Source organism: Phalacrocorax carbo, chromosome 18 (genome assembly GCF_963921805.1).
Source record: "Phalacrocorax carbo chromosome 18, bPhaCar2.1, whole genome shotgun sequence".
NCBI classification, from domain to species: domain Eukaryota; kingdom Metazoa; phylum Chordata; class Aves; order Suliformes; family Phalacrocoracidae; genus Phalacrocorax; species Phalacrocorax carbo.
The window spans coordinates 10,697,876-10,719,364 of record NC_087530.1 but is presented as its reverse complement, the minus strand read 5'-3'; the positions used below and the strand labels follow the sequence as shown (position 1 = coordinate 10,719,364).

Here is a 21,489-nt window from a genome sequence, read left to right as displayed (position 1 = left end):
ATCCTACAGCTAAAGAGAGGTTTATCCCTCACTATAGCGAGGCCATTTTGATGGATATGGTCAGTTTGGGGACAGACATGTTTATCTGAGCAAGGGGATCAGCCTCAGTTGCTCTGAGTAGGCTGGTGTTAAGGAAAGGGTTGGGACCCGGTACATTGTGTTGTAGATGTGCTTTGAAGGGCAGGAGTAGCCTTAGAAGCAATATTCAGGTATATCCTCGGATGCTTAGGCTTGGTGTTGGTCATCCGCAGGAGAGGCAGAGAGCTGGCAAGCTGGGTCCTTCCGTGGGGGAGGGACTATGGACAGCTGGTGGGGAAGTGACCAGCGTGGAGTGATGGAGCCAGCAGATGAACCTGGCAATGCCATAAATTAAACGGTGCAATTAGCATGGCAAATCTACTTATCGTCTCAGGCCTGGTGTCGACTCTGTGGCTTTGGTAGTCAAGATAAAGCTCACACACCATGAAATCAAACTGAGTGAAAAGGGGCATCTTTCCAATTGCTCCAGTCACCGCTTGCGCGCAGGGTTGCGCTGCTGCTGGGAGGACAAGGGAGCAGCAGGACTGACAGCCGCGTCGCTGCTGCCCAAACGCAAGCCAGCCTTCCTGCGCTGAACAAACCGGCTGCCCGCATCGGAGGGGCTGGCTCATGGGCTCCTCTTGGCTGGTTGCCTCTGCTGACTGCCCTCGAGTCCCGGGCAAGGAAATCAGCCAGACCATGTCACCAGCGTAAGACTGAGCAACGTCTTCAGTGTGCGCTCTGGAGTTCAGAACGTGAAAAATATTCATTTTGATTTGCACTGCAGCTGAGGTGCCTCTCAGCAGACAGACACCCACCAGTAACACGCACCGCATCCTTTTGCAGCTTTTAGTGTGTGTAACTGGTGTGGCTTCTGCCTGTAAGTCTTGCTCATTGGCTTCATCCGCTTCCTCCCATGGCAAATGGTTTCAGGGGGGAAAAAAAGAAATGGACAATATATATTTTTGTAATTTTTCAATGCTCTGCATGTGCTTTTGAAGGGGAAACACCAGTTAAAAGGCCCAGCTAATTAAAATGAACTTAATGGGGATTTTTTGAGGGAAATGAATCTTTTCCATAGAATCTCTCATTTCAAAGGAATTATTTCTTTCCACATAATTTTTACTGTAAAATTCCCAAGTGCTCCCACAATGGTGCAGGAGCAGAAGGATCTTGCAGGTTCTCCCCTCGGGTCGCCAGCTACCATGAACACCGCAATGGTGACCCTGGTGGCGGTGACAACTCCCGTGGGACCTTCTCCACCCCCTGGCAGCAGAGAAGGAATCGGGAAGGAGGGGGTGGGTGAGGGCCACAGCTAGCAGTTAGCACAGACAGAGGCGACGGTGAGCCCACGGCCCATAGATGAGGGAAACCTCTTTAAACTAGTCAGCCAGTATTTATGAAGATATTTATTTTACCTATGTTTTCTATTTCACTGGGGTTTGTTAAACATCAGCAGCCTGTGCACAAAGTTGGGCTCTGGGAATGAGGGTGATTTACTGGAGTTTTCTGTGCTCCTGCTTCTGTCAGAGGTTTTTGGGTCGATGCTGCCAAGGTGTCTGCTTTAGGTGGGGTTGTATTCCTGGGTAAGAAGTGATGGTTGCTATTTCTTTTCATAAGACAGCTGCTGTACTGCTGGCTAGTTTTATCTCTTTTTTTGAGGGAAACTGTCTGGTGGGTATTTAGTCTTTCTCCTAATCCAGCTGAAGAGATTGATTTGGTTCTTAGGAACGGGTACTTGGGATAAGGTCTCTGAAATAATCACTGTTTCCACATAACTTTCTAGGACTAGAGCTTACCATAAATAGCAAGGTTACTTTAAAAATGCCTACAATTTATGCCAGCAATTCCTCCTCTAGCAGAACCTGCCCTGGCACCAGTGCTGTCCAGTGGCAGGATCCCCTTGGAAGTGTTAATCGTTCTCAGTTATTAACCTCGCTGTTTTCTGATGTAGCTCTGTTACCTGCTCACAAGCAGGCACACTGAAGCTTCTGGACTTGCAGCCAGTTCCAGTTCTCTCCTGCACATCTCATGCCACCTCCACTGTGATTTATAGACAGTGATGCCAGGAGACCGGGTGGAAAACGTGCTCCATCACCTGCAGATACGTGTGTGTTGAGCGTGGCCTCGCTGACTGCTCTTTGCTGAGCTGGACCCGAGGTGTGGTTGCTCACGTAAGCAGAGACGTGTACAGAAAACCCGGTATTTTTAATGGTCTATCCTTGGCTGTTACCTGGGACACCTTCTGTTTCTGTTCCTCCTCTTCTTCCTGTTTTGGAGGAGATGCAAAGCACCTCTGTCACCTGCTCGTCCCCAAGGGATCATCTGGAAAGCTGAAATAAATGTGCTAAAAGGCCATTAAGGTAGGAGGAGGACAAGGTGGGGATGATCCTGAGGAGCAAGGTTAGCTTTTCTCCACTTCAGTCCTTGGGATTTAGAGATCTGGGGCTAAGCTTGAATGAGTTTTGAGGCATTTTCTTTGGTCAGGGCTTCACTAAGGAGTTTCTTTGTTGGGTAGCTCAGAAGTGCAGCATTGTATGATAGCGTGTGTCCTGCTGAACCAGTGCACAGAAATCCTGAGCTCCGAGGTACTTTAAGAAATGGATTGCTAATTATTTATGTTAGCATAACATTCAGGAAAGGAACTTTCCCTTCATTCTTTGCTTTCTTTTATACCCAAAGGAATAAGATTCTTTTATAATTTATTCCGGGCTTTGCTAGAACAAAAGTTATCAAGCATTTATCACAAATTTGGCCTCTGTCTCTGGGAACAGATGTCAGTCAGAGCTTGTTAGCGGAGGTGGTGATACAGAAAGCAGCATTTAACCAAGTTACCATGAAAGTGAGGAAGGAGTGCAGCGGTCCTGAGCACTGCTGGGCTGGCAGGATGTGTGCCCAGATCCTCCACAGCAGCATATGAGCAAGAAAGGTTTGACTGTTGTCCATCCTGCTCGTAAAAAAGGCAAATTACACGGAGGAACTTATTTAATGAGATTTTGTTGCACTTAAACACTTGCAGTGCTATCTGAGACAACAACCTAAGCCTATCAAATCTCAGTGTTTCTGTACAACCCATTAAGATACAAAAAGGGCTGCCGATCAAGGTATTTATTCTTCTTTGCGAGGTTATATTCTAAAATCTTCTCTCTTGCTATTTTTTTACCTTTCACAGCGGATTTCCTCTTCCGGCACCAGCTCGTCCATCACCTCTCCTTTGTTCTCAGTGGTTCGCTATGCAGCCAGGGATGCTTTGACTGGATTGTCAGGACGTGCTTGTCAGCTGGCTCCTTTGATCTCTCCATTTCTCTTATTTTTAATGATAATTTCTGACTTGTTCTGGCCTAATTCACAGTGGCTCCTGTGAGCTTTCAGCTGGAGTGGGGGAAAGAATAAAACAGAAAGATGGCACTTAGGCAAATGCCACAAAGTTAATTAAAGCCTTTCCCTCACTGGGGCTGCATGTCTGTGAACAGTCTAGGGGAATGGACTTCTGAGCAGCTGTAAATTAGCTTGGTTTTGTAGGGAGAAAAGGCACCATCTTCTGCCCTGGCACGGCTTCCCCCTGCCGAGGTGCTTTGCTGGGCTCCAGCTGCCGAGAGCTGCCGTTCAGGTCTTCCCTCGCAATTACAGGCACCAGCTTTCTGCCAGCGGGTCCTTCGGAGCCGTAAGACCCCATGTTCTGGGGCTCCTGGGATGGATGCTGACCCCATAACACTTCTAAAATCCCCGTGGTCCCCTTTCCCCCAGTTCCACTCTTTGGGCAGCCTGCCTGGGGCTGCGGAGCCACGGTTGTGAGCACAGAGCGTCCAGCCCTCCCCTCTTTGAGTAGTGCAGGAAACATGTTGGATGCCCACCTGGGTTTTCTCACCACCTGCCTCATTTAGCTGTAAGGCTCAAGTGTGGATTTTTAGATCTAGAACTACCACCTCCTCCCCTTGTTCTTCTGTTTCTTCCACCAGAAGTGGCTTTGTTTAGGATGCAGCTGTATTATTTTTTTCTCACTAGGCAAAACCTGGCCAGGGTTGCATTGCTTTTCAAGAGTGGCTGATTCGTGGGCAGATGTAGCAGTACAGCTCAGCTGTACAGGCATGGATGGTTTGCACAATTCGGCTGTGATTTGATACGATCCATGGACCAGCTCTCCAGCCGCGGGAGGTGGTGGGCCATGGGGCGCCCTGTGCGGGTTAGCTAGGGGATCATGGTGCTAGTGATGTGAGAGCGAACAAACTGTTAGGGTGGGGGGCGTGTTGCAATAGTTTTTAGCATCAGGCCTATTGGAAAGACAAGACTGGAATGAAGACCTCCAGCCACTGGAACATTTACTGGCACCATGGGACTAATTGATGATGTCCCCCATTCACTCTCATTTCCTCTTTGAATTTAGAAACAAAGCAGCGAGCATATCAAACACCCCTCCTCTCAGCTTGTACCAGGAACAAGGGCTCTGCCTGATGACAGCACAAATCCATCTTAGCTCACTGGAGACTAATTGTGCTGTTAGTAGCAACATCCAAGGTGGATGTTTAAGATTATCTTTTGACTTGAAGTGTGTGCTATTCCCAGACTGCAGAGGTTTATAAGTGAGCAATTAAGTTGTGAGGATGGAGGGAAGTGAAAAGAGGAATTAAATCATTGGCATGGGTGCAGAAGATTAAATTAGAAGTCTCTGCATGAGATTGTTCTTGGTTTAAACTGTCTCCTGTTGCTTATGCTCAACCTGCATCGATAGAGATGATGTAATGTGAATTTTCTGGTCGTGAAAATGTAGGAACAGGTGTCCTATAGAATAGATACTCTGCTCCTCAGGTCCTGGCTTGCTGCTGCCTCTCTTGCCATCCAACATCTCAGCATGCTTTTTTCCTGATCTCCAGCACCTCCTGCTGATGGAGTCTGGCTCTTTCTGCACAGCAATGCTGATCCTGCTCTTCCCTGGCCCGTGCTTGGCAGCAGTGCGAAGTCAGTCAGTAAGTCAAAGACAGGGTTTTTATCTGAATGTAGCTGTGCTTTGAGTGCTCCCTACACAGCCACGTCCTCCGCTGCCGAGTTTGCCAGACGTCCTGCATAACACGTATTGCATAGTAAAACTGTAAGTCTCATTTTGAAAAACTCTGCTTTTTCTTGTATTTTTTTAATGGTAGCTGGCTACTTCACCGAATGCTCGGCAGCCTGTTATCAGGAACCCAGAAAAAGGGCTCTGGGCAAGTGCAGAAAGATCGCGGGCGCACACTGTGGGTGGCCCTGCACCTCTCGGAGCATCTCTGTGCTCCGGCGTGGGACACTGGCTGTGCCTGGGTGTTTAATTCGCAGGGATTCGCTGCCCAAGTCTGGCAGTCCTTCCAGCTCTGCCCATGGCCTCTGGCAGCTCTGGAATCTGCTTTTCAGCTGGAAAAGTTTGCTGCTGTAGCTCCTGGGGAAGGGTGGGCAAAGTGTCAGATTACGGTCAAGGTTGGTGCCCACCGGCAGCGCTTCCAGCAGTTGTGGTTAACAAAGTGGTGGCATCTTGTACTTTTGGTACCAGGTGGCTGGGGGCTTGCAGACCCTGCTGGTGGGCTGGTTGCTCAGCCCCTTCCGTCTTGGTAGAACCGCCTAGGGACAAACCTAGCAATTGGACAAACCTATCGGCAATTGCTTATCACCGCTTTAAATGGTGCCGTCGATGGGGAGCTGGTGAGAGGGTTTTTGCTCTGAACTAACTGCGTGGTTGCTTGTGTTAGGGGAGCAGCTCTGTCCCAGACCAAGAATAGTTTTGTTGAAGCATCATAGGAAGTGCTGCAGTAATTAATGAACGCAGTTTTGCCATGCTCTGTGGGGCAGTGTGCCTTGCAGGGTCTCTGCTTAAGGAGTTTGCATCATTGTGGCGTGTGGACATTGACAATATTTCTTCCTTTCCTGCACCCTAAAACACTGAAGCCATTTAACTTTCTGTGCAGAGCACTTATATTTTTAAGAATCATTCTGGTTTGGGGGCTGTATTTCTTATCAGAGTTACTGCAACATATCAGAGTAAACACTTTCACCCTGATCTCTGGATATTCTCCTCAAATAAGATGCTATGTCAAAAATTTTGCACACACAGAGTAAACTGTATAACTAGAAACTGCTGTAGTTATTAGGAAACACCAGACCTCAGTACTTGAGGGGTTTCTAAATTTATTCTAGAGAAAAGCTCTGGCAGGTAATTTCTAGCAAAACTGAGGGGTTTATTTCCCTCTCACCGTCATCTTCTGAAAAATGGTGTACGCTTTCCTATAAGCACAGGGTGCTGCTCTTTAACGGCCAGAGCTAGGCTTGCTCGCTGTGTGTCAGTGGTCCCGTAAGCAGGCCAGGTATTGCGGATTTTCCTATAGTCTGAGCAAAGCTCAGCAGCTCTGGGGGAGGGTGTGAACTGGTGGCTGTCAGTGGACACGATTTGCAATGTGATCACAGGTATAAAGTTTAAAGCAGCTTGAATATTTGCTGGCTTTGCTCAACACTTATCCATGCTTTGGAAAGCGGAATTTGCATTTAATCTCAATTTTTCCCACTCTTGCCTTTTACAAATAGGATTCTAGCAACTGCTGGGACTGATTTTGACCTGCGGACCCTGCGAGCCGTCCGAGTGTTACGACCCCTGAAGCTTGTGTCAGGAATCCCAAGTGAGTGTCATGATAATGTCATCTTCACAGCCAAAGGTCTCTATAACTTTTGGGGTGTTACATGCTTTTCTGAGCAATATTTTCTTCACGGTCTGTGGTTCCTGCCCTTGCTAGGTTCTGATTTTCTGTCATCCGCTTCTGTGTGCAGCCAGCTGATTTCAGCACTGAGCTCCCAGGTTTGCAGGTGAGGGGCAGGGATTTGTCCTAGGGCTCCTTTGCCTGTGGGGTTGAATTAATTCTCTGGGTTGTGAAGGCCTGAGACCCAAATTTTGCAGCTTTCAGGCCCCCAGCCCTGAGCTTGGATCTTCTGGTGGTTTTTACCAGCTGGGCACCTTGCACTGGGGATTTTACCCCTCTAGGCTGAGAAAATGAAGGGAAAGAGCAGATAGGACTTGGCCTTGCCTACTCAGTGGACACCTTGATATATTTTATATGGTAAAGTGAAGGGTCCAGGTGCTCTGGTGCTCTGATGAGGAGCTGCACTGTGCCTTGTTGATGCCCTGAAACCATCAAAGTCCCCACACCATTGCTTACGGCCTTTGTATTTGTGGCTGTTCACCAGCTGCTCTGCCTGCTAGTGGGGGGTCGCTGTCAGGAGTGTATTTCATTTGTGAATGTGGAACAGAGAGATTTTTTCCCTCCAGCAAGAGCTGGTGAAAGGGAGCCACTGCTCTGGCATGCTCTGATCTTCTCTGCATTAACCCCCTGGCAGCCAGGCAGCCCCCTCTCCTCCTGCACGGCAGGTTGGGGCATCAGCTCTGCCACCTCCCTGGCTGCTTCAGGACTGAAATGTTGTGCTGTAGAAATTAAGCAAGGTGTTATGCTTTGCAATAAGAGCACCAAAATGTCCTGAAATCAGCATCCTTTTATAGGCAGGGCTGGAATCTGAGTTCCCACGCAGGAGAGGTCCTTGGGTAGGCTTGGGAAAGGTGTCATTTATTAACAGGATCTCTAACAAGGAGATGTGGCTGGCTGTTCTTTCATGGACTCCTTGCCTGTGCGAGGCAATACAGTGTTGTGGTAGTGGCAGTCTAAGGAGGTCAGAGAGCTAAGGTGGCCCCTCAGGGGTGTCCCTGTCCTGGCGTGGATTGCATGCTCGCCCCAGGAGGACGTGCTCTCCCACCCAGTGATGTGTCCTGGAGCAGCACAGTATTTTTCCATGGAGCACTATTTGCTGTCGTGTTTTTAGTGATGCTGTGAAAGGTGTGTGATGTGCTTCTTTTCCTGTAGTGAACATATCATGCTTGAGGTACATTTATATACAAGCATGGGTATATGCTTTAATTCTGCACTCTCAGTATTTTTCCTGTCCAACAGAACATCATGCTTTCTTTTCTGCATGCACCCGTATTGACCTCAGTAGTGCTGTACAGGGTGGCAAGACAATAATGATCCTTCGTTCTCTGTACCTTAGGACAGGCCACCAAGGTGGCTTTCATCTGCTGCTTATTGCTGAAGTTTTTTTGTGTGTGTCTGAATGACGTTATCTTACACCTCCATCTCTCCAACCTCTCTCGCGTTATCTCCCCTGGTTTTAATTGAAACTGAGTTTTAGTGTGGGTAAAAAAGCTATGGACGGATAGCCCTGGAGACAGGGTTTTGTTTCTCCAGAAGCAGGGTGTGATAGGCACAGCAGCGTCGCGCTATTCTCTGTGTCACGGAGGGCGAGGCAGCTCCTGCGCAGCTCGGCGCTCCCTGCCCTCCCTGGGACGGGGGTACCACAGCAGTGCCCAGCTCTGCTGCTGCACCCACGCCGCTGCAGGATCTGCCTTAAGGGCCTGGTCCAGCTCCAGGCTGAGTCTTGGGAATTCACTGGCTGCAGGAAAAGTCCTTTTAGTGACTCTGAGGCTTCAGAGACCTTTGAATCTGTGATCTGAAGAAAAGGGGTCAGGAAAAGATAACTCTCCTGATTCTCTCTCGCATCTCGAACGCATTATGGCATCTTTTTTCACAGCACCCTGGGAAAAGCAGCATTGCCTGGTATTGCCAATCCTAAACTTTGCCTTAGGCAGACCCCTTCTCTCCTACCTTGCTCCCACCCTCAAGCCCTTGTTTTCTTTCCCTCACTGATTACATGTTTTTCCTTGTCCCCACAGGCTTGCAGGTTGTCCTCAAGTCCATCATGAAAGCTATGGTGCCCTTGCTTCAGATCGGGCTGCTCCTCTTCTTCGCCATTGTGATGTTTGCCATCATCGGGCTGGAGTTTTACATGGGGAAGTTTCACAAAACCTGCTTCTCTAATGAGACAGGTGAGCTTCGCGCTTCGCTCCCCTCCCGGCGAATCGTCACGATGCTCCTAGTCCCCTTCATCGCATCGGGATGCTTTCTGTCCTGCTCTTAGGTTGCTTTTCCTTTCCCCTCTTCCACATTCACTGCATTCCCTCCCTCTTTACCTACCTATTCCAAGAGTTAAGACTTCTGTTCTCACCCTACATGCACTGGCACAGATTCTCTGTGCACCACCATGGCACCCCTGACGCTAGTGGGTTGCTCTCGGTCTACACAGGAGTGAGATGAAGGTGCTTAGGGCCTCCTCTCGTGGGAGAATTTTTTCATAGTAGAAATACAGAACCCAGTTCCTCTTGTTGCAGCTTGTGGGTTTGTTGTTTGTTTTTTTCTGATTACTTGTTCTCTGTTTACATTTTCATTGTGATTAGCTCTATGAAAAGCTGCTGAACTTTGAATTTCCTTACAAGGTTTCTGGAGTAGGTTGCATGGGTATGAGAAAACTTGGGTGTGAAATAGTAACATTGGGAAGACTGGGAATAATCAAAAGAAAAAAAAAAAAAGGAAGGACACTAGATGGAAAGCAAGGAGCCCTTTGATGGAGAAAAGATAAAAATGTCCTTCAAACAGAGAAGGGCAAGGGGAATCGGGCTGATGCACTGCAGAGTGAATGATGTGTCTGCCTGTGAATGAGAGATAAACCCCACAAGATGGAGGTGGAGAGGAATAACACCTGGAGACCCTTGGCTGGGACCGGCTGCCACGTCAAAGCCGGCTGCTCGTCCATTTGTCCATGGCTCAGCACTCATTCCAATTTGAAAAAAAAGGCATTTTTTTCCATGTAATTCTTTAATATTCCTTTATAGTAGTGCTAACACGTGTTGGTTATCTGGGCTATCCACAGATGAAAATATTGTTCTTGTCTCCAAAAGATTGCAATTTAAGGTACAATTAACTGTCTTTAATACACAGTCTTGTATTTTCAGTGATTATCACTAATAGGTCTTAATATTGATTTATTTATATGCATTCAAATGGTAATAAAACAACATCCCTGCCAAATCTCTGGGCATCCTTCACAGCGCTTTCTAACAACAACATGGAAACAGTCTAATCCATTCAGTTTACACAGAGCTTTGCAAAAGCAGGGTGAAATTGTTTTCTTGCTTGTGCTCCTATATAGTATCAGCAAAACCTAACACAAGTGGTAAGGGACAGTCAGGTGTGTGACGTGTGAGCGAAGCACGGCAATTCCTGGAAGAAATGAATTTTTGGACTGGATTTGTAGGAGAGGAAACTCTGTTTGTGGGGTGTGTGTTCATGCCAAGCAGAACTAGTCTCAGCCCAGCGCAAGGTCTCTGGGGCTGCTGCGGCAATTACAGAGCAATAACAACAGGGACGGCGTAGGAAGCAGAAGCACTCCTGGTGCGATGGCAGGGGGAAAGCAATTATAAGCAGCTTTGCATTTTCTAGGAGCATTTGCAGGTCTGTTAAATTGCAACCAAGGCAGGTGATTCTTTGCCTCTTTCGTTTGCCTATAGCAGCTGTAGGCTGAGCTCTGAAGCTCTGTCGTCGATGTGACTAGAGAGAAGGATGATTTTTTTCCTGCCCCCAGAAGGTAGTTAATGTAAAAGGGGAAAATAAAACCCAGAGCTGTTTGTGTTCCCTGCAGACAGCTCTCTGACATCAGTGATGACTGAGAGATCTCTGTGCCAGGCTCGGGGACCGAGAACAGATTTTTGTCATGTGTAATGCCGTGTGTAAGTGACTTTTGCTTGCTGGGTGGCTCCCAGCTAGGAATTGGGAGTGCAGCCGAAAAACTGGTGTGTGTTGCATATCTCTGCATCGCAGCACCTGGCATCTCAGTGGGAGGATGCAGCGTGGCCGGGCTCACCTCCCCCTGAATCCGCTCGGGCGGCGCCTGTGTTTACAGACACCAGCCCCTGCTTTTCTCAAGGGCTAATGAGCTGGTTGTCAGATGAATTATGGGGATCGATTCCACCTGCTCGGCGGGAAATGGTGCAATGGTGTTTCTGGAAAGGCAGGGAGCGGTGAGGTTTCCTGGCGCTGCGGTCCCTTGTGAGTGGAGCAGCAGAGCATCCTGCAAAGCCATCAGTCGAGCCTTTTAAAAACCTAAGTGCTCATCATCTCCAAAGATGTGCATTAATAAGCCCAGGCCTGATACCACGGGCTCCAAAGACTGGCTTGAGTGTGGAAATGTGAACCTCATGAAAGAGATGCCGCTGTCAGAGGGTAGAAAATTGGAGGAGGAGATGTTGCTCACGCTTGTTTCTGTTCCAAACCCCCAAAGTGAGCAAACTCCTGGGATTTTTCCTGGAATCAGGAGCCGCATGGGAGGTACCAGCTGTTCCTCAGCGCATCGTGGAGGGAACTGAGAGAAGTGTCAACAGCAAACGTTACTATAGCCCTGCTAGTGCAGTAGCCCTGGGTAGGTCAGTAATAAACTGCAATGAAGAGAGATGCTGGGACCAAAATACGGCAAAAGGATTATTCAAGGTATTCTTTGCCACTCAGCCTGACACAGTTCTGAGCTAGTGGAAACATTTCTCTATTTTATGAAAAATGGGTGAAAATCAATGGAGGCGCATGCTCCAGTGGATGCCTGACTTGTTTTCCTCTCCCTGCATCCTCCATGCTGTCCTGTTCTGCTGACACAAGATTATTTTTAAGCAGTGACCCTCTGCAGCTGACCCGGTCCAAGCGCCCTGAAGGTGCTCCAGGGGAGGAGGGCATCACGTTTGTTTCCCATTTTTCTTTGAGAATCTAATTTTCTCTGTCTTCCCCAGCCATGGGAGTAGGGACCAGTTCTGCTCTCCCTTTTCAAAAAGGGAAAAAACCCAATCCTTCGTAGTAGATGTGCATTGCATTTGCAGAGCGTTACCCGGGAACAAAAGGCCAAACAGAGATAAAACTGGATTCTTTTTTAAGACACACTCACAAATGGTCTGCATGAGCCAGATTTGGTACTTTCTTTTTGCAGGCTTGTCTCGCTAAGCCCTTGTGAAAGCCTGTGGTGACCCATATGGGAGCTGGAGAGAGATGCACTGCATTAAGGTGTTGAGTCAACAGGAAATCGTGTCATGCACACACACACATATATATATATATCCTGGAGCCACAGTGACAATCTTGTTTTCCTCCTGCAGGCTTTGCTCTATGGAATGATTATTCCTAATTATTGTTAGTGCTGATCTTGTTTTCTCCCTGGTGAATCTGATTTTGTGCAGTTTGCTGCTCCATTACCATAACATGTCACTTTTAAAACCCTTTAATATTTCCCGAATTGCATCTCTGTGTAAATCGGAGTATTACTTAGTATATTTATTTACTTTGAAAGCCCCACACTTTAGTTTTCCAAACTGCTCTGAGTTGGTGCTCGCAACGTCTCTGGAGGGCTGCAATGGTTTCAGACTTCACAGCTGACTCTGGAAGATGCTGTCATCCTTCTGGCCATCCCCTGTGGTCCTTAACTATGACAGATTCATCCTCCTTTGCCTTCTCTGGGTCTGAAATGAAACCCAGCAGAGAATCAGAGAATAGTAGAATAGTTTAGTTTGGAAAGGACCTTTAGAGGTCATCTAGTCCAACCCCCAGAAACTCCATCCCTGCTGCAGACAAGCTGTTAGCTGGACGCTTTCCCTGCCACGTGTACCTGTGCTCCTCAGCATTGCCCTTTGGGACAGAAATATGAAGCTTACAGAGGGGCTGGAGCTCTTAGTGCAACACAGGCTGCTGTGGTGGTACTGCCTTGTGATGAAGCCAGGGGCTCCTCGTTCAGCTGTGGTCTAACATCTCTATCTGGACAATTTTGGGGCTATCAACAAGCAGCTCTTGCTTAAGCTAGTGGTAAAGAACCTGCCCCTTTTGCTTTAACGTTGCAGTGCCAGTATTTAGCACTTAGCTATGCTGTACGAGGGTGTATCATTGGCTCACAGTGTTTGAAGTATGTACCATTCCCAAGTCCTTGCTTTTACCACTCTGTTTTTTGGGGTTTTTTTTTGGTGGCATTTCTCATATATGACATGGCTGAACACTGGGGCAAACTATAAATTATGGGCGCTTCAGGGATAGCTCTACTCCACCCTGCCACTAAACCATCTCTTATAGCAGTATATAAATTATTACATGGGCGTAATATCTTTTACATGCCCATAGTGGCAAAAGGAACCTGAAATGTTGTGCAAGGAGGACACAGCAGCACCAGCTGCTTGACTGGCTTCAGCTGGTAACTTTTCTCCCCACTGTTCTTCTCTACAGGTGATGAGGTGGGAGATTTTCCTTGTGGAGAGGAGCCTCCTGCCAGGCAGTGCGAGAGTGGGACCACCTGCAGGGAGTACTGGCAAGGGCCCAACTATGGCATCACCAACTTTGACAATATCCTCTTTGCTGTGCTCACCGTCTTCCAGTGCATCACCATGGAGGGATGGACTGACATCCTCTACAATGTGAGTCCGCTGATGGGGCTGAAGGGCTCCTGGGGTGCTGTTATGCATTGTGTTAGTTTGGAAAATGTTGTTCTGGGAAAAAGTAATTTAGTTGGTGTGTTTTTCCCTTATTGATTAGCACCTGATCTTGCTTGTTAGGAGGAACATTCCTATTTTCTTGAGGGTTGTTCTGCAGGTCCTGTAAAAGCCCTTGAACCACTGTCATGGCCTGTGGTTGTTGGAGGCTGTAGACGTGCTTACCTGCAATGTGATGTCTTGCATCACCGTGGCGTTGCCCTGTGTAAGAATTGGTGCGTGTTGCTCCGAGATGCTGGTGTGTGCTGCTGTAGGATGGCTGGGTCAGTTACCAAATTGCACAATATAGGGTAGCAAAACCAGTGACTTGCTAATGTTTTGTACCTAGAGGTTTTCTCTCTTGACTGGGTCTAACCTTTATGATTCAACTTGTAATCTACATCAATGAGCAGCATCACCTGGATGTTAGCACCAAGACCCAGTACTAGTTTTGGCAACTTCAATACACCTTCACAGCTGGTATGACTCTGTTGGCTGTAGAGAAGATACACCAGGCTGAATTTCCTTGCTAGGGTCTTTGCTGGCTGTGCCTCCTGCCAGCCAGGACCAACTGTCACAGCAACTCAAGGTCAAAACCTCTTGGTCAGTTTTACTATTTCCAATTTTACAAAGAGTAGGGCAACCTCACCCAGCTAGCAACAACTGAATGACTCTGACACTTGTCTTTCAGGCAGTGTAATGCTCTCATTTGTGTCTGTAATTTATACCTACCATTTTGAGATGGCCTGCCTCGAGAGGCAAGCACCAAAGTCTTGCTAACAGGCTGGGAGTAGAGCCCTTCGGTGGGTTTTCAGCATCTGTATCGTATTTCCTTGCAAAGTGTGACAGCTGCTCTTCTGGAGCTGTAAGGGACATGAGTATCTGTTGCAGACCTGTTCTCCTGAGCTTTCTGATTTGCTTAGATCTTCCCATGTTTCTACAGTGGGTATAAAGTGCTGTGGTTTGGGGCTGGAGGATGGTCCAGTTGTTTTGTACTTCTGTTTTCTATGGTAGTAAAGGACTTTATCAAGTACAGGGGCAGGAAGGAGAGAGTGAGTGCTGATGGTTAGGATGTATAGCTACAGTAGCTGCTTCTTTCCCTTGACTGTAGAAGGAAGGACAATCTGACAACCATGTATTGATGATCTGAATTAACCAGCACTGTCCCAGCCAGAAGTGCCAATGTGGAAAAATAACTAAGGTAGGCATTAATAATGCCTTCAGACCATTTCACTGGCTGATAAGACTACAAAGTGTTTGGTCTACCTCAATACAGACTCTAGACCCCTGCTGGGCTCTTTTGCAGACCTTCCTGTGAGGGTTTCTGTAGCAACAGCAATATATTATTAATATCAACCACAGTAAATTGCAAGGTACAATTCTGCTGCGTTTGAAGCCAATATATTTGATTTATTACCTTCTCCATTCTTTGCTCAGTTCCTCCATTTCTTCCCAGTCTGCACCCACGTAGAGTGGTCTCTAGAAGGGCCCATTTCCCCACTGTGTACCCTCCCCTCACCCTGAAACTTCATCACACAACCAGTTTTTCCCATCCTCATTCAGCAATCCCGCTCCTTCTTTCTAGTGCCAACTGTTGTAAGAAAAGCCCATTAGCGTCCTGGCTGGAATTGATTAATCAATATGTGGTATATTAGATCACCTTCTCCTAAACTGCCTTTTGTACCACATGCAAAAACTAGAGCTTACTATTGGGGTATTGATTTTGGGGGTTGCGTTAAAAACTATTATAGTATCATTCTAGATACCCATTAATATAATTGGAAACAGATGCCTGGATGAGATGCAGTTGAGTATTTGTTGTATAATGTCAAGCCTTCTCTGAGTCTGCAGCTTAGATTTTAATGCTTGGTGGGTTCATGTCTCCGACAGATATGAGGGTCTCTGCTTGTTGGGTGGAGGGCAAGCGGTATTGTCGTGCCACAGGACCACTTGGCAGATGGTGTTCGTGTAACTAGTGCCAGCAGCCATCTCTGCCCCCTCTCCCTTGGCCCTACCCTGCAAGCTGTGTCACCCCCTCCCCGTGCTGCTCTGCTTGCTGAGGAGCTGGCTGTGCTTTTGCAGGTTAGTAGCTGAGAAAAGATGTGGGTGGAGAAGATCCACTCTGTGGAGCCCTTAACTTTTTCACAGCTTCAGTCATCTGCTGTTTCTGGCTGCTTGGCTTTTGCCTTGGTTTCTCCTGTGCCTACTCTAAGTTCACCAAATTTAAAAATGAAACAAAAGCCCAAACCATGCTGCAGCAATGACTGAAAACCCAGCATGGTGGGTGTTTGTGGATGCAGTTGTCAGAGTGTGCAGAGGTAACAGCAATGCAGCCAGTCTGTCCATCCAGCACCAGGCAGTTCAGCAACTGCATGTTAGTGTTGCTTGAATCAGGTGGATCCCCGCTGGATCGATACTGGGTTGATACGGGAAGAAGCTGGAAGATGTTGCCTCTTGCACCCAGAATTTGAGTGGTGGGATAAGCAAACGTGTGTCAGGGTAGAGGACAGGATGTAAGCCAGCATATTTAGGCTCAGACAACAGGTGACTGTCAGAGGTTATTACTTGTTCAGGAGCTTTGATTCACCATTTGGGTTCTCCACTGCTGAGGAGAACGTTTCAGGCCAGGAAATTTTTGCAATAGTGGAGCTAGTTTCCCTACCAGCCCCGGCCTCTGGTCTCTTCAAGGAAACCAGCATTCCCCTGGTGCAGGATACTCACCAGAGCTGAGCTGTGAACCTACTTTCAATGTTTTGCTTAATTAAGATTTGCAAAAGGCTGTGGGACCACAAGAGACAAGATGCGGTCTATGTAAACTGTGATTATGCATTAGTAAGAAAAAAGGCTGGTGCTTTTTCTCCCACTGACTAACTAGAAAGCAGGGAAGGCTGCTGTTCCTCAGGCTTAGCAGAGCCCTTCCTCCCCTCCTCCCTTTGTGTGCCTACTGCCACGTGTTGGATTTTGTTGGGGTAGGTTTGTTGCCTTGTTTGTGCAAACCTTCTCCTTTCCTGCTGTTCAAGCAGAGAGCCCCACATGGGGTCCATTCTTAGGGCTGAAATCCCTTCGATGCCGGGCAGTCTAGGACTGAGACCCATTACGGGGAAGTTGAGGTTATGGGCTGCTTCCTTAATGGGTCAGTCATTTCCTTCTGGAAGATGGTGATTGATTGACTGCCCTGCATCAATAGGGCTTTGTAATTGCTCCTCTTTTCCCGCTACTACATTTGTTGCGCGGTGCTCAGAAGAGTTAGGTTTTCAGTTTGCAGTGGTGGTGGCTGGGGTCAGTCACAGGGTGAGATGTGCTTTACCAGGTCAGCTCTGAGACTGAAAAGTTAGTCTGTGGTGGCATCAGGCAAACTGAAGAGCTTAGTGTAAAGTGACGTTCAGGAAAGAGGCAGCTTGGCCTTGAGTTTGATGGTTTGGCTCAGGTCTTTCCAAAGTGAGAAGCTTGTTGTGAAGGGTTATTCAGTCATTTCCAAAGGATTGAGATGATTTTATATGTGTTCCGGATGCAGCCTTCCTACAGATTTAGAGAAAAACATCATCAAAGGCTAGGCTTTGCCGTAAATAATCTACCTTGCAAATTATTCACTCCTTCTCCTGTGACAAACTGAGGAGTTAGGAGGTCAGAGAGAACGCAAGTTCACAAATCTCAGCCCATTTTTTCCTTGCTGATCCATTGTTTATAGTTTCACAGAGTTTCATTTTAATTAGGGCCAATGAAAGCTTTCTAGCACGATTTTTATCTAGGTGATTTTATACTTGAAGCAAAAAGATTGAATCATCAACTGAGTGAAATGTTTTAAGAATAACCTGGGGAAAACTCCTTCCTGAATCAGCGGCACAATAGTCTCAGGACAATTGCTCCAAACAAGCACTCCTGTGAGCTGCAGATTCATTGGCTGTGGCCTGTTTCTACTCAAAAAAGGTCCAAGGAACAGCAGATGGCTTAAGAAAGTTGCTGTGTCCTGAGGACAGGGAAAAGCCTTTTCTCCAGCGAATGGAATGCACTTACCTCCTGCTAATTCAAGACTTCAACATGATCTGGGAATGCGTTAAAATAGAGTAACCTGTTTTCCTCAATGTGGGAGCACTTAGTGTCACAGTCCGGTGTTGTGAATGGTTTTTCAGTCCAATCCAGTGCAGACACGCCCGAAGTACGGGCACAGCATCTTCTGGACTGTGAAATTAGGAAAAAACCTACCTAGAGCAGCCGCTTGCTGTGGGCAGCAATGCTGCTTATGTACAACATGCCCCAGAGTAGGAAACCTGACTTCTTTTTCTGCAACTGGGACTGATGTAGTCCCAGGCTGGTCCAGTGACATGAGTTGTGCCTCTCAGCAATGGGGACCAGCCCCCGCATGGGGCTGATGCAACTGTTCTGCGTCCTAGTTTGGTGGTGCTGACACAGGCTCTGCCCTGGGCTCTGTTGCTCAGGGCAGGCGCTTCTGCAGTAAGCGGTGTTCACCTGGAGCATGGCACTGGGGTTGGGGGTGGTGTGAGACAGCAAGGGTTGCTGCATCTGCTTTGCTTGTGCCTGAGGGAGCCATTACTGGGGTAGGTGGTAACTAGTGACCAGCTTATCTCTTGGGACCATTATGTAAATTTATTAATTAGTTCCCATAAAGTATTTCAATATGCTAAGTATTATCACGCTGCACTTGTTATCATGCTTTAAGCATAGCTGCCTGACGATAACCAATGGCCACTGGAGCTTGAGGATGTTAGCATTGCTGAGGGAGGAGAACATTTCCAATGACGGCCTCCAAGTTCTTGGCAAACTAAGGTGCAGAGTCTGGGTAAAGAAAACTGAGGCTGAGTGCTGGGGAGGAATATGGAGGTGGGAGGAAATAATGCTGATGCTCAGCAAGAGAAACTGTGGTGCCCTTCGATGTGAGACCTCCTGAGTCCTGATCTTCCTCTGGAACTAGTTTTCAAATTAAACAATTGTGGTTTAGATAATCTTGTTTACATGCTTGGTGTTTGTGAATGGCAGTGACTCATCTATTGTGTATTGCTAATATAGGCTATTTGGGGGTGTCAAACTTTTTAAAGAGGCAATAGTATAACTCCTGGTTTCCTCTTCTATAGCAGTAATTCTCATTTTTTTCCCATGCAAGAACCTTATTTTCCCTTGTGAAACACTGTCCTGCCTTCGATCCTGATTGTCATGGGAAGCTCACCTTGTTTTGCAATGTGAGAAAAGCCTGAAAAGTCTTGTGCCTGCCCATGAATTCCCCAGTTAAAACATCTCTCTTTACTATGCTAAGTAGAAACATTCATTACAAAGCCTGTAACCAGAGGAGAGACACACTGGTCTCCTTCAGTGAGGTAGCTAGGGTAGACCTAGCACTGTAGCTGTGGCTAGCTTGGAGTGCAATGCTTTCCACTGCATACTCAGGGGGTTAGGAAGGTTTCTGAGCTCCTTACTGTGGTCATTACACAGCCAGCACTGCTTGAGCTAGCTGCTCTATACCCTTCCGTGAGGGGTAGTTATGCCTTTGCAGTGGAGGTGTATGATGAGCTTCCAAGGAGCTGAGGGCTGTGGTTTGTGGTCCTAGTTCTCCTACAGAAAATCATGGGGCAAACCTGATTCATCTGAAGTTGGCAGAAGTCTTGCTGTTGACTTTCAAAGAGCTGGGTTTTCACCTTTTATCTTTTCTCTACAGGAGTTCAAAGCTACACGGTGGAATTTGCTTTGCAAAATAGGGACTCCTTGCAGGAAAGGAGAAATGTCAGAGTGTACACTCACTCTCTTTTGATCTTAATGGCAAGAGATTTTCATGTTTCTTCTATTTTATACTGACAAATATTAGTGTCCAGCTGGTATTTCAAGACTGTGGACTGGGCCTAACCTAATATGCTTGTAAGTAAGAATGAACAGTTCAAATAAAATATAAGTCTACCTTAAATTGGATCCCAACTAGAACTTTACCCTCACTGAATTTAGAATAGCTTATGATTCACTTGGTATTTTTCATTCCCCTTTGTGTCTTTGAATTTCTTGACTCCTATGAAGATACAGAAATGGAAGGTTAGGATATAATTGTTCCATTTCCAGCCCAACCCAGAGACTGTTTTGTTGGTGGGATGGTGGATGCGTGGGGTTTTGTAGAGGCAGAAGAGAATCTGTTTGACCCAGTTTTTTGGAGAGCTCACATATGCCTTTCTGGGGTCATCTATCTATAAGGGTTGAACCATTGACACTCGGTCTTCATCAGACACAACTCTGAGTGGAGGAATCAAAGGTGATGTTCCTCAGGAGGAGTTTGGATGTGACTGGCACTGGCTGCCTGGACCATGAGGTGGTTTCCTGTGCAAAACTCTCCAGGAAGGTGGAGGAAGAGTTCAGGTGAATGTGCAACAGAAAGCAGATGGGAAATAAATAACATAAAGCAGCATCCCGTCATCTCAGAGGCTTGGACTAAGGTTCCTTTGGCTCGCTGCCTGCTTGAGGGATTCCTCCTGGGCTCAAGAGGCCCTACATTTTCAAGCAGCTCTTAAACCTGCCAGTTAAGTCTTAAAGGTGACTTAAGTGGCTTTTTTTGCTGGCCCTTTGCTCATGACTGTGGTTTCCTGTGAAGTTATGCACTTGGCTTTCCTAATGTGTGACTGTCACGACTACTTTGCTATAGCAGTAAATGCAATAGTAAAGCCTGTGGGACTTTGTGAAGGTGGTTTTGAAATTGCTTTTTTCCCTTAATATACCTTATGAGCTGCCGTCTGCTGTCTGTCAGAAGTGACCTGAAGCCAGTCTGCTAAAGCACAAGTCCGTAATTGCTAGATACTGAGATGGATGAGAACCAGCGAGGTTCTGTTTACAGTGGTGTTTGTGTGTCCTGGGGCTGGCAGCCTGCAGTGTTCGTGGCTGAGGAGGTTTGTGATGGGTTCAGTCTTCCATGATTACTCTTTGTGCACGCGTGTGTGTATCAGCTCTCCTTGTTCTGAATTAACATATTGAGGAGCAAAACTGTTTAGCCAGCAAAAGTGTGAGCAGGCAGGAAAAGGGGGGGAAAAATTAGCTGAAGTGCTTTCCATACGTTCTGTTAGCAGGAAGAATAAGCACAACATAAGGTTTTGTTTTACCGCTCTGAATCACACAACACATTTCTGATATGGCTTCTTTCTTTTACACTGTGTTCTCTGTTGTGTCCAAGAGGTAAGGCTTGTTCCAGTTGAATGTGGGGTGTCAGGACCTAGGGCTGGAAGAGAGCAGCAGCAGCAAACCGGACCAGGGGACTGATGCCATGCCTGGCATTAACAGCTGCACAAAAGCAGCACGAAAACAAGGGTGCTCTGCTTTCACTTGGGCTTTCTGGTGTGATGTTGCAGGAGCCGAAATGCTCTCTGGGAACACAGCATGTGGCCAGGGCCTTAAGATTTACCTGGGTCTTCAAAGAGGTGGACATAGCCCTGTCGGAGATCTAATAACGCGTCACGCTGTGGGGAATGAGAAGCAAAGAGATTAAAAAGAATTGATGATAATGCAAGCAATGCTTAGAGGTGTGTGAAGAGATGTGCCACCACAGTCTTGTCTGTAGCAAAGAGCCTGTTCTGACTTCCCAGCTTTTTAGACCATCTTAGAGCCAAGAGCACACAGCATCCCCCAACAGCTGGGTTACATATATAGTGTAAAATTTCCCCTGGCCCTGTCATGGGGAGAGATTACCCTTGGGACCTGGTATTCACCAGTGCTGAACTTTTCTTGTCACTCTGTGTTTGCTCTTGGAAACGCGCTGAGTGCCGAGGGAGACGCCTGGGGCCAGGCGCTGCGTTACGGAGCCAGCAGTGCATGTGTAACGTGCTGGTGTCGTGCACTCGCGATGGAGGTGGGAGCTGAGCTCCCGTGCTGTGCTAAGGTTCTGCAGGGATGTAATTGTGCTCTTTTTTCCCCCTGCAGTTTCATAAAGAAGAGAATATCCTCTAATGTTGTTAGTGTTAAATTGCATTCGCTATTGCGTTAGGTTGACTTTAATTTGCTAATAAGAATCAACCATCTTATATGTGCACACAGAGGTGATAGATAATTCCCAGTCTCTTGCTGCTTCTGTGGGGCTAATGGTGATTTCTTGTGTTTCAGTATCACCAATC

General features: G+C 47.2%; 1 protein-coding gene across 1 annotated transcript in view; it reads left to right on the top strand.

The window, feature by feature from the left end:
• Positions 1-21,489, top strand: part of CACNA1B (calcium voltage-gated channel subunit alpha1 B) — a 300,428-nt gene that overhangs the window by 98,295 nt on the left and 180,644 nt on the right. The window contains exons 4-6 of the mRNA XM_064468537.1: positions 6,562-6,653; positions 8,750-8,902; positions 13,158-13,345. Coding sequence (XP_064324607.1) covers positions 6,562-6,653; positions 8,750-8,902; positions 13,158-13,345 — 433 coding nt within the window. The remainder of the gene's footprint in view (positions 1-6,561; positions 6,654-8,749; positions 8,903-13,157; positions 13,346-21,489) is intronic.